This window comes from Dreissena polymorpha, chromosome 10, assembly GCF_020536995.1.
Source record: "Dreissena polymorpha isolate Duluth1 chromosome 10, UMN_Dpol_1.0, whole genome shotgun sequence".
Lineage (NCBI taxonomy): Eukaryota > Metazoa > Mollusca > Bivalvia > Myida > Dreissenidae > Dreissena > Dreissena polymorpha.
In genome coordinates, this window is record NC_068364.1 from 48487565 (window position 1) to 48501162 (window position 13598).

At 42.5% G+C, this 13598-nt stretch overlaps 1 protein-coding gene across 1 annotated transcript in view; it reads left to right on the top strand.

The window, feature by feature from the left end:
- Nucleotides 1-6836, top strand: part of LOC127849098 (uncharacterized) — a 28336-nt gene extending 21500 nt beyond the window's left edge. Inside the window, exons 6-9 of the mRNA XM_052381821.1 lie at nt 1567-3719; nt 4119-4347; nt 6391-6459; nt 6829-6836. Of these exons, the coding sequence (XP_052237781.1) occupies nt 1567-3719; nt 4119-4347; nt 6391-6459; nt 6829-6836 (2459 nt within the window). The remainder of the gene's footprint in view (nt 1-1566; nt 3720-4118; nt 4348-6390; nt 6460-6828) is intronic.
- Nucleotides 6837-13598: the final 6762 nt, after the last annotated feature.

Here is a 13598-nt window from a genome sequence, read left to right on the forward strand (position 1 = left end):
TATTGTTTACTTTAAAAAGCGATTTCCAAGATTCGACAGCTTTATTTGTGCGTTCGAAATTTGTCGAGAAAAGCCGTGAAGAAACACGATTTTATTTTCATTGGTGTTCTTATATTTTACCATGCGCCGGCGCCTACCATCTCAGGAAAAGCTCTAAATTGCTCTACATAGTCATTACTTTAATTAAAATATTTAATAAGAATATTCGAAAAAACTTTAAACGAATGGAATCGGTTCTATGACAGTTTTCAAAATAATGTAAATTACATGTATATCTCAAAAGATAATTTTAAATTGTAAACAAGCAATATGGAAAAAAGAATTCATCATGATAAATATTGCATTGAGTTTATAAATAGTTTATTTTACATGTAACATTAATGAACGATCACGGACTAACCAAAGATAATGCTATAAACCGAAAACTTGAGTGTGTAATTTTGCTATTATATAAATAATCATATAATTTATATGATAATTTATATGATAGGAAAATAACACGCTCACGTTTACGGTTTATAGTATTATTTTTATTACTTTGACGATTTCTGTCGTAATATACCGTTGTTTACTTTTTGATTAAATAATTAAGATCATTTTCTAAAATCTCAAAAATAAAGAAAGAATATAGCAATAAACGTATTGTGGGTGAAGTCTAGAGCATGTTATATGAATTAAATGCCATGACAACATTTCATTATTTCATGCATATTTTATTACCTTTTTAGCCTTTAATCAGGTGAATATTTCTTTGGATGCCGAATCGAGCAAATCAGTAATTGTTACCTGGAAAAAATCAAGATGTGGAGTTTAAATCTTCTAGTTTTGAAGTGAAAAAAAGGTGAAAAAAAAAATGATTAAAAAGATTTGGAAGATATGTGTTAAACATAATTCTTTATCAAGAAAACTTAAGCTTAAGCTTCAGCTAAATTATTTGTAAACACAAAGGTTTGTCTTTTGTAACGCTGCAGTGTATTAGCGCATTGTAATTTTTCATTATCGACCCTTCCAGGAAAACATTTCACGGATTATGATTACAAAGTTAATGCTTGAATTTTGATAACACTTAAAACTCGAACAAAAGAAGTGAAGTTTTTCTTCGTTAATTACGGTTTGTCAAATTTAAGCAAGATAAATGGTCTTGCAAAACATATGCAATCGAGGCGCGAAAGCATTCCCTCATTGGGAGACGATGTCCCAAGGGTGGATTAAAAGTGTTACTTGGTATGTCTGTGACACCACATTTTTCGCATGTGTAGATGCCATTATTAAGATAAGATAGCACGTGTCGCATTCAAATAACATATTAAATGACAATCAAGGCCTTATTCATGCTGAGTTTTAGGACGCTTAAAGATGCAGATGAACATTTTTCTATTAAACACCAAATAACTGATAAACAAAATATTTATTTAAAAAATACGAACTATTATGTGATTATCAAATCCATTAGAGAGACTATTTAAATATTTAAATATATTTAATATAATCGCTTCACTTCATTTAATTGTTCAGGTGCCTATACAAATGGTATCATAAGTTTCTTAAGTTATTTTATAATTTTAGATTTTCGCGACCGGTTGATAAAGTTCTATACGACGACGAAGAAAACTGTGCCTGTTTCACCACTAAGTGAGGGTCGTGACAAACCCATCTCGGATGTCTTTGTGCAACCGAAATTGAGCCACGTTACAATAGAGAAAGATGGATCTAGAAAGAAAACGGGAAACCCGGTTAACCAATACAAAGCCTTACTTTATATAGACGAAAAGCTAAGTAGCCGTGTATTTGTTCAAGGAGAACCGGGGATGGGGAAAACTACATTCCTCACTAAACTGGCTCTTGACTGGTGTGATGCAGTGTCTGAGCACAATCCTGATCACAGGCCTACATTTAGTGATGTCGAAACATTGAAGGAATTCCGGTTTCTCTTTCAAATATCACTACGAGATGCAAGGGACCAACGGGAGGTTATAGAGATGATTAAAACACAAATTATCGACATGATATACCCTGGTGAAGTAAAACGTGAAGAGACCGTTAAGCTTTTACCACATATCCTAGAACGAGAGACGTACATCGTTTCTATGGATGGGCTTAATGAATGGGTTGATCGTTTAAATCAATTTGTTATACCGTTACTTGCACAATGGCATTCAAAGTGTGTGTCCATTATTACATCACGGCCATGGAAAATGGCGGATGAGCGAATCAAAGATTCTGAAATAAAAAAAATAATAGAAGTTGAAGGAATAATTGATACAGAAGAACTAGCAAATAAAGTTATAAACAGTCTTCAAACTGGTAATGTGAAGACAACCCCTGAATTCATGAAGTACGTGAACGAACGTCAATTTGGGAATTTGTTGAAGTCACCCTGGCTGCAAACTCTGTTAGTCAATTGTTGGATGAACAAGACGGAATTGAGTGGCTCCTTGTGTGAAATAAATTGTATTTTACTAGACACACTTTTTAAAAATGCACGTGCAAAAAAGGGATATTTTCAAAAAGGAAAATCGTTTCAGTGTTTAACAAATACAAGTTTTATTCAGCGGCAGATCAATATTTTTGATGCACTTGCGAATGTTGCATTTGATTTTACGTTTTCATCGAGTAAATCTCCAGTGTTCACCGAACGGGGAGTATTGAATCACATGTCAGAAAAGCAGTTGAATTTTTGTCTTCATGCTGGTGTTTTTACGAAAAGATACAGCTCCAATATAGCAGGTCAGAATGCACAGTTTTCATTTTTACACGAGACTTTACAGGAATTTATGACTGCCTATCATATCGCAAATTCCAAGCAGGACCTTAAAAAACAGTTCCGAACCGGATCTAAATATAATGTTTTAGAGATGAGCCAGACCATAATTTATCTATGTGGACTCGACTGTAAAAAAGCTAATACTCTTATTAATTGTCTGGTTGACGACGAGTTCCTCAAAGCCATAAGCCACGGAGTGCGCATGTACATTATGGGATTTTATAATCAGGAAAACTTATTAGCATTTCAGGACGACAATGGCACAAGAAGGAACGTTTTAAAATCAAATAATGATAACATGGATTACGGCGCACGTTGCGTCGCACTATCAGTCTTGTTCCAGCGCATGATCATTGCTGGATGCATAGAAGCAACTGCCAGCGGTGAAAAGGAAATTTGCTTGAATTGTAGAGACTTCATATTCAATCAGAATCTATCTGAGTCCGATTCAAATGCGTTAGAACGGCTTTTATTGTACAACTGTGCAGATGTGCGGTCACTTATTGTAGAAAGTAATTGTCTACAAATAAGCGAAATATTGACAGTCATACTCAAATCCAAACATTGTCTTACACGTGTTAAGATAACAATGACACCGGAAATAAGTAAAGCATTACATCATACGAGCATACAGGAGCTGAACTGTATCGGACAATTTGACGTATCATCATGTTCCTATGTTCTGCCGTCCCTGTCTCAATTAACATATTTGAGAATAGAAGACACAAGCTTTTTGCAAGATATATCTCTTCCTGAAACAATACAAACCATTTTCTTGTCGAAATGCGAATGTTCATCTGAATGGCTGTGCACCTTGTTGATCACGCTCTCTTCATTAGATCATCCTGTCGAGTGTGAGCTGTGGGATGTTGTATTGCAGTTAAGTGAAGACATCCGTGGAGACGAAGCGCATACACATATATCGGACTTGCGATCTGAAATACTGTCACATGACCTGTCCAATATTGAGATATTCGTGAAAAATGGCAGTGCGGAACTGTTTGAACTATTACGTGATACAAGTATTGGGATCCTTAACCTGAGGACGGCTGATAATGCCTCATTAGCATCCGAGATTCTTCACACGCTGAATAAGCTAACTAAGCTTAATTTGTGGGGAACCTATACGGGTAGATGTGATCTGAGTATGCTTGCGTCATTGAAATGTATAAGTCTCCAGGAAGGCGAATGTTCATCTGAGTGGCTGTGCAGCTTGTTGATCACGCTCTCTTCATTAGATCATCCTGTCGAGTGTGAACTGTGGGATGTTGTATTGCAGTTAAGTGAAGACATCCGTGGAGGCGAAGTGCATACACATATATCGGACTTGGGATCTAAAATACTGTCACATGACCTGTCAAACATTGAGTTATTCGTGAAAAATGGCAGTAAGGAACTGTTTGAACTATTACGTGATACTAGTATTAGGATCCTTAAACTGATGACGGATAATTGTGCCTCATTAGCATCCGAGATTCTTCACACGCTGAATAAGCTAACTGAGCTTTATTTGCTGGGAACCTATACGGGTAGATGTGATCTGAGACTGCCTGTGTCATTGCAGTGTATAAGTCTGCCGGAAGGCGAGTGTTCATCTGAGTGGCTGTGCAGCTTGTTGATCACGCTCTCTTCATTAGATCATCCTGTCAAGTGTGAGCTGTGGGATGTATTGCAGTTAAGAGAAGATATCCGTGGAGACGAAGCGCATACACATATATCGGACTTGCGATCTCAAATACTGTCAAATGACCTGTCCAATGTTGAGATATTCGTGAAAAATGGCAGTGCGGAACTGTTTGAACTATTACGTGATACAAGTATTGGAATCCTATGGATGAATGCTTATTGTGCCTCATTAGCATCCGAGATTCTTCACACGCTGAATAAGCTAACTAAGCTTAATTTGTGGGGAACCTATACGGGTAGATGTGATCTGAGACTGCCTGCGTCATTGCAATGTATAAGTCTCCAGGAAAACGAATGTTCATCTGAGTGGCTGCGCACCTTGTTGATCACGCTCTCTTCATTAGATCATCCTGTCAAATGTGAGCTGTGGGATGTTGTATTGCAGTTAAGTGAAGACATCCGTGGAGACGAAGCGCATACACATATATCGGACTTGCGATCTCAAATACTGTCACATGACCTGTCCAATGTTGAGATATTCGTGGAAAATGGCAGTAAGGAACTGTTTGAACTATTACGTGATACTAGTATTGGGACCCTTAACCTGATGACGGGTAATTGTGCCTCATTAGCATCCGAGATTCTTCACACGCTGAATAAGCTAACTAAACTTTATTTGAGGGGAACCTATACGGGTAGATGTGATCTGATACTGCCTGCATCATTGCAGTGTATAAGTTTCCAAGAAGGCGAATGTTCATATGAGTGGCTGTGCAGCTTGTTGATCACGCTCTCTTCATTAGATCATCCTGTCAAATGTGAGTTGTGGGATGTTGTATTGCAGTTAAGTGAAGACATCCGTGGAGACGAAGCGCATACACATATATCGGACTTGCGATCTCAAATACTGTCACATGACCTGTCCAATGTTGAGATATTCGTGGAAAATGGCAGTAAGGAACTGTTTGAACTATTACGTGATACAAGTATTGGGATCCTAGACCTGAGGACGGCTAATTGTGCCTCATTAGCATCCTAGATTCTTCACACGCTGAATAGGCTAACTAAGCTTTATTTGCGGGGCACCTATACTGGTCGGTGTGATCTCAAGCTGCCTGTGTCATTGCAGTGTATTAGTCTCCAGAAAGGTGAATGTTCATCTGAGTGGCTGTGCAGCTTGTTGATTACGCTCTCTTCATTAGATCATCCTGTCAAGTGTGAGCTGTGGGATGTTGTATTGCAGTTAAGTGAAGACATCCGTGGAGACGAAGCGCATACACATATATCGGACTTGCGATCTCAAATACTGTCACATGACCTGTCCAATGTTGAGATTTTCGTGAAAAATGGAAGTTCGGAACTGTTTGAACTATTACGTGATACAAGTATAGGGATCCTAGGCCTTAGGACGGCTAATTGTGCCTCATTAGCATCCGAGATTCTTCACACGCTCAACAGGCTAACTAAGCTGTATTTGTGGGGAACCTTTACGGGTCGATATGATCTCAAGCTGCCTGCCTCATTACAGTGTATAAGTCTCGTGCAAGGCGGATGTTCATATGAGTGGCTGTGCAGCTTGTTGATCACGCTTTCTTCATTAGATCATCCTGTTAAGTGTGAGCTGTGGGATTTTGTATTGCAGTTAAGTGAAGGAACCAGTGGAGACGAATCACATACAAAGATATCGGACGTGCGATCTGAAACACTGTCACTTAACATGTCCAATATTGAGATATTTGTGATACATGGAAGTGTGAAACTGTTTGAACTATTACGTGATACTAGTATTGGGATCCTTAACCTGACGACGGCTAATTGTGCCTCATTAGCATCCGAGATTCTTCACACGCTCAACAGGCTAACAAAGCTGTATTTGTGGGGAACCTATACGGGTCGATGTGATCTCAAGCTGCCTGCGTCATTGCAGTGTATAAGTCTTCAGAAAGGCGAATGTTCATCTGAGTGGCTGTGCAGCTTGTTGATCACGTTCTCTTCATTAGATCATCCTGTCAAGTGTGAGCTGTGTGATGCATTGCAGTCAAGTGAAGACATCCGTGGAGACGAAGCGCGTACACATATATCGGAATTGCGATCTTAAATACTTCACATGACCTGTCAAACATTGAGATATTAGTGATAACTGGCAGTAAGGAACTGTTTGAACTATTACGTGATACTAGTATTGGGACCCTAGACCTGAGGACGGCTAATTATGCCTCATTAGCATCCGAGATTCTTCACACGCTGAATAAGCTAACTAAGCTTTATTTGTGGGGAACCTATACGGGTCGGTGTGATCTGAGACTGCATCTGCGTCGTTGCAGTGTATAAGTTTGCCGGAAGGCGAGTGTTCATCTGAGTGGCTGTGCAGCTTGTTGATGACGCTCTCTTCATTAGATCATCCTGTCGGGTGTGAGCTGTGGAATGTTGTGTTGCAGTCAAGTGAAGAAGCCCGCAGATACGAAGCGCATACACATATATCGGACTTGCGATCTGAAATACTGGCACATGACCTGTCCAATATTGAGATATTAGTGAAAAATGGCAGTAAGGAACTGTTTGAACTATTACGTGATACTAGTATTGGGGTCCTTATCCTGAGGACGGCTAATTGTGCCTCATAAGCATCCGAGATTCTTCACACGCTGAATTTGCTAACTAAGCTTTATATGTTGGGAACCTATACGGGTAGATGTGATCTGAGACTGCCTGCGTCATTGCAATGCATTAGTCCTTAGGAAGGCGAGTGTCCATCTGAATGGCTGTGCAGCTTGTTGATCACGCTCTCTTCATTAGATCATCCTGTCGAGTGTGAGCTGTGGGATGTTGTATGGCAGTCCATTGAAGAAGCCCGTGGAGACGAAGCGCATACACATATATCGGACTTGCGATCTGAAATACTGTCACATGACCTGTCCAATATTGTTATATTCGTGAAAATTGGCAGTGCGGAACTGTTTGAACTATTACGTGATACAAGTATTGGAATCCTATGGATGACGGCTGATTGTGCCTCATTAGCATCCGAGATTCTTCACACGCTGAATAAGCTAACTAAGCTTTATTTTTCGGGAACATATACGGGTCGATGTGATCTGAGACTGCCTGCGTCGTTCCAGTGTATAAGTCTGCCGGAAGGCGAATGTTCATCTGAGTGGCTGTGTAACTTGTTGATCACGCTCTCTTCATTAGATCATCCTGTCAAGTTTGAACTGTTGAATTTTGTATTGCAGTCAAGTGAAGAAGCCCGCGGATACGAAGCGCTTACATATCGGACTTGCGATCTGATATACTGTCAAATGACCTGTCCAATATTGAGATATTAGTGAAAAATGGCTGTAAGGAACTGTTTGAACTATTACTTGACACAAGTATAGGGAGTCTGATCGTTATCGCTGTTGATAGTTGTACATTGGTAGTTGGAAGCTGTTATGAAAACAAAGTTGCGCATGTTGAAGAAGATTAATTTACTTGGAACTTATTTGACACGATTTGAATATGACATACCACAACCCGTAGAGTTTATGAATTTACACGAGGGCACGTGTTAATTGGAATGGTTTTACAGTGTCTTAATCAAACTGTCTACAATCAAACATCATGTGCGCTTGGACGTAGAGAAATGCTTCGTGATATCGAGTAATGAAACCTATTCATCAAGTTCAAACGATTACGTAATGCAATCGGAATGTTCAAAAAAATGTTGAAGCTGATGTTTATTATAGTTCGAATACTAATGTGTCTGATATACAGACACAAATGGTGTCATGCGACATGTCAAACATTGAACTACGCGTCTTAACATTCCATAAGGAGCAGTTTGAAATGTTGCGTGGTACGAGTATAAGAAGCTTGCAGCTTCAGGCTTTTGACGATGTTTCACTGACATTTGTGACACAAAACACATTACCCGCGTTTAAAGAAATTCGTTTACAAGGGACTTACTTGATCGATTTTAATCACAAGTTACCACCGACCCTTCAATTAATTATTTTAGAAAAAGGATCCTGTTTGTCAGATTGGCTGTTCAATTTGTTGATACAACTTTTAATGCTAGGCCATGCAGTACGCGTCTACTTACTTGAATACCTCGTTCAACAGATGCGAGAGGCGATAGTAAAATACCCCGATCCGCTAATGCGGGGTGCAGATTTGTCAAGTGTTAAGTTGGAAGTATTTAAGGATTGTCCTGGGTTGTATGAAACAATAACTACAATGCATATAACCAGCATGAGACTGACGAAAATAGAACAAGCGGACCTGTTGTCACAGACACTGCCCCTTCTCACCCACTTGCAGCAGCTATGCGTTTGATTGAACAAGTACGATATGGAGATGAAACTGCCAGAATGTATTAAGTATGTGTTTATAATTTATAAAGCAATGACCCCATCATCACTACAACATTTCGGACAGAATATGTCTACTACCAAACATAGTGTACACTGTAAACTGTTGTTCCATATGGAGGAGAATGATGATGAACATTCGAGAATCAAGCAAGACTTTTGTGAATTAAAATCAGTTAATGTCGAACAGTTTGAAGTTGTGAACAAAAAGGGTACTGCTCGTAGAGCTGCTGCTCTTACACTTTCTGCTACTGCTGATGATGGCGATGACGATTATGACAAACATTTACTCCGACGAGAGGGGGAATACGTTGATACGAAGCCGTGGATTCACTATTGTAAAATTTGTCTGAAGATATTGTACACAGATACCTGTGGAGAAAGTTCTGAAACTCGCGCGTTTTGAAAGTTGTGTTATTTTATCGCATGTTGTAGTTACTTTAAAACGGACACAAAGATACGAACTTGAATACTAGTTAAAAAGTCTGTATGTTTGTTCTTGTTTTTCCTTATCGTACATTTAATATCATTTAACAGAAGTTTGTTTTGTGAAAATTAATGAATTTGAGCAAAGACACATTTGAGAAATATACTTTTCCGCACTATTATACAAATTGTATTTAAAGAAATTCACTTCTTGAAAGAATCAATATTTTTAATGATTATATATAAGTGCCTAATGAGTGTATACGAAACCAAATCATAAAACTTTAACATGACACAAAATAAAGTAAATTTACCAACAATATAAAATCCTTGATAAAAATGTGTCATTTACTTAGAAGACGTGTTTGTGCATCGTGCTTTAAACCATGGCCATCAACCCGGACAAAAAATTAAGGAGCCAAGGAGTCAAACCATGGTTAGCATTTGTCTAATCAAGTCATCAGCCCAAAGAATGGTCGTCAACGTTGGCCACTAAGCTATGGTCATCTATCGGGTTACCACGTCGAAAGCGCAAACCACGGACGATAACGTGGGTTACCAAGTCAACAGTGAAATACATGGTCATCTCGCGGGTAAACAAGTTAGGAGCTTGAAACATGCACCAAACGCGGAATTGCCAAGTAATCGGCGCACGGACACTATTTACCTAGTGAGCAGCGCAAACTAAAGTAGAAATTGCGGGTAACCAAGTCAGAAGCGCAAAACAATGGTAGTAATAGCTGTTAATACCGTCAACACCTCAAACAATGGTCATCATCTCGGGTTATACCCTCAGCCGCGCTCATCATGGTCGTCATTTAGGGTTATATCTTCAGCAGCTCATACACTGGTCATCATCGAGGGTTATACCGTCAGTAGTAAACACACTGATCATCATCGTGGGTTATGCAGTCAGCAGCGCGCACAGTGGTCATCATCGTGGTTTATACTGTCAATGGCGCACACCGTGGTCGTCATCTCGGGTTATAACGTTAGCAGCTCACACACTGGTCGTCATCTCGGGTTATAACGTTAGCAGCGCACACACTGGTCATCATCGTTTGTGATACCGTCGGCAGATGATGGCCATCATCTCGGTTTATGACGTCAGCAGCGCACACCATGGTCATCATCGCGGGTTATACAGTCAGCAGCACACACACTGGTCATCATCGTGGGGTAAACCGTCAGCAGCGCACACACTGGTCATCATTGTGGGTTATACCGTCAGCAGCGCACACACTGGTCATCATCGTGGTTTATACCGTCAGCAGCACACACACTGGTCATCATCGTGGGCTATACCGTCAGCAGCGCACACACTGGTCATCATCGTGGTTTATACCGTCAGCAGCACACACACTGGTCATCATCGTGGGGTATACCGTCAACAGCGCACACACTGGTCATCATTGTGGGTTACACCGTAAGCAGCGCACGCAATGGTCGTCATCTCGGGTTATACCGGCAGCAGCGCATACCATGGTTGTCATCGTGCGTTATACCCTCAGCAGCTCACACACTGGTCATCATCGTGGTATATACAGTCAGCAGCGCAAACCATGGTTGTCATCTCGGGTTATACCGTCAGCAGCGCAACGAATGGTCGTCATCTCAGGTTATACCGTCAGCAGCGCACACACTGGTCATCATCGTGGGTTATACAGTCAGCACCGCACTCACTGGTCATCATCGTGGGTTAAACCGTCAGCAGCGCACACACTGGTCATCATCGTGGGTTAAACCGTCAGCCGTGCACACCATGGTCATCATCGTGGGTTATACAGTCAGCAGCGCACACACTGGTCATCATCGTGGGGTATACCGTCAGCAGCGCACACACTGGTCATCATCGTGGGTTATACCGTCAGCACCGCACACACTGGTCATCATCGTGGGTTATACCGTCAGCAGCGCACGCACTGGTCATCATCGTGGGTTATACCGTCAGCAGCGCACTAAATGATCATCATCGTGGGTTATACCGTCAGCAGCGCACACACTGGTCATCATCGTGGGTTATACAGTCAGCAGCACACGCACTGGTCATCATCGTGAGTTATACAGTCAGCAGCGCACACACTGGTCATCATCGTGGGTTATACAGTCAGCACCGCACACCATGGTCGTCATCTCGGGTTAAACCGTCAGCAGCGCACACACTGGTCATCATTGTGGGTTATACCGTCAGCAGCACACACACTGGTCATCATCGTGGGTTATACAGTCAGCACCGCACACCATGGTCGTCATCTCGGGTTATACCGTCAGCATACCGTCAGCAGCGCACACACTGGTGATCATCGTGGGTTATACAGTCAGCGACGCACAACATGGTCGTCATTGCGAGATATACCGGCAGCAGAGCACACCACGGTCGTCATCGCGAGTAATACTGTCAGCATCTCACACATTGTTAATCCTCGTGGGAAATACCGTCAGTAGCTCACACCATGGTCGTCATTGCGAGATTTACCGGCGGCAGCGCACACTCTGTTCATCATCGTTGGTTATACCGGCAGCAGCGAACACCATGGTCATCATCGCGGGTTATACCGTCAGCAGCGCACACACTGGTCATCATCGTGGGTTAAACCGTCAGTAGCACACACACTGGTCATCATAACGGGTTATACCGTCAGCAGCGCACACACTGGTCATCATCGTGGTTTATACCGTCAGCCGTGCACACCATGGTCGTCATCGTGGGTTATACCGTCAGCAGCGCACACACTGGTCATCATCGCGGGTTATACCGTCAGCAGCGCACACACTGGTCATCATCGCGGGTTAAACCGTCAGCAGCGCACACACTGGTCATCATCGTGGGTTATACCGTCAGCAGCGCACACCATGGCCATCATCGTGGGTTATACCGTCAGCAGCGAACACCATGGTCATCAGCGTGGGCTTTACCGTCAGCAGCGCACACACTGGTCATCATCGTGAGTTATACCGTCAGCACACACACACTGGTCATCATCGTGGGTTATACCGTCAGCAGCGCACACCATGGTCGTCATCTCGGGTTATACCGTCAGCCGTGCACACCATGGTCGTCATCGTGGGTTATACCATCAGCAGCGCACACACTGGTCATCATCGTGAGTTATACCGTCAGCAGCGCACACCATTGTCATCATCGTGGTTTATACCGTCAGCAGCGCACACACTGGTCATCATCGTGAGTTATACCGTCAGCAGCGCACACCATGGTCATCATCGTGGGTTATACCGTCAGCAGCGCACACACTGGTCATCATCGAGGGTTATAATGTCAGCAGCGCACACCATGGCCATCATCGTGGGTTATACCGTCAGCAGCGCACACACTGGTCATCATCGTGGGTTATACAGTCAGCAGCGCACACACTGGTCATCATCGTGAGTTATACCGTCAGCAGCGCGCACCATGGTCGTCATTGCGGGTTATACCGTCAACAGCACGCACACTGGTCATCATCGTGGGTTATACCGTCAGCAGCGCACACCATGGTCGTCATTGCGGATTATACCGTCCGCAGCGCACACAATGGTCATCATCGTGGGCTATACCGTCAGCAGCGCACACCATGGTCATCATCGCGGGTTATACCGTCAGCAGCACACACACTGGTCATCATCGTGGGTTATACCGTCAGCAGCGCACACACTGGTCATCATCGTGGGTTATACAGTCAGCACCGCACACCATGGTCGTCATCTCGGGTTAAACCGTCAGCAACGCACACACTGGTCATCATCGAGGGTTATAATGTCCGCAGCGCACACCATGGTCGTAATTGCGGTATATACCGTCAGCAGTGCACACACTGGATATTATCACGGGTTATACCGTCAGTATTGCTCACAGTTGTCATCATCGCGGTATATACCGTCAACAGCGCACACAGTGGTCATCATCGCTAGTTATACCGTCAGTATCGCACACAGTGGTCGTCATCGCGGGTAAAACCGTTAGCAGCGTAAACAGTTGTCGTCATCGCGGTTTATACCGTCAGCAGCGCAAACAGTTGTCGTCATCGCGGTATATACCGTCAGCAGCTCAAACAATTGTCGTCATCGCGGTGTTATCCGTCGTCAGCTCATACAATGATCGTCAATGCGGGATATACCGTCAGCAGCGCACACCATTATTGTCATCGCGGGTTATACCGTTATCAGCACAAACCATTTTCGTCATCGCAGGTTATACGGTCAGAAGCGCACTCCATTTTCGTCATCGCAGGTAATACAAATGCAACGCTCACCATGATCACCATCTCGGGTTATAACGTAAGAAGTGCCCAGCATGATCGTCATTGCCTTCGCAAGTAAGGTCCACGTCGCGGTTGCAAAGTCAATAACAACAATCATGGTCATCAAAGCGATGTTACCAAGTCAGCGCCGCTCGAATGCTCAAAGGTATTTGTAACATTTAAATTGATATATTT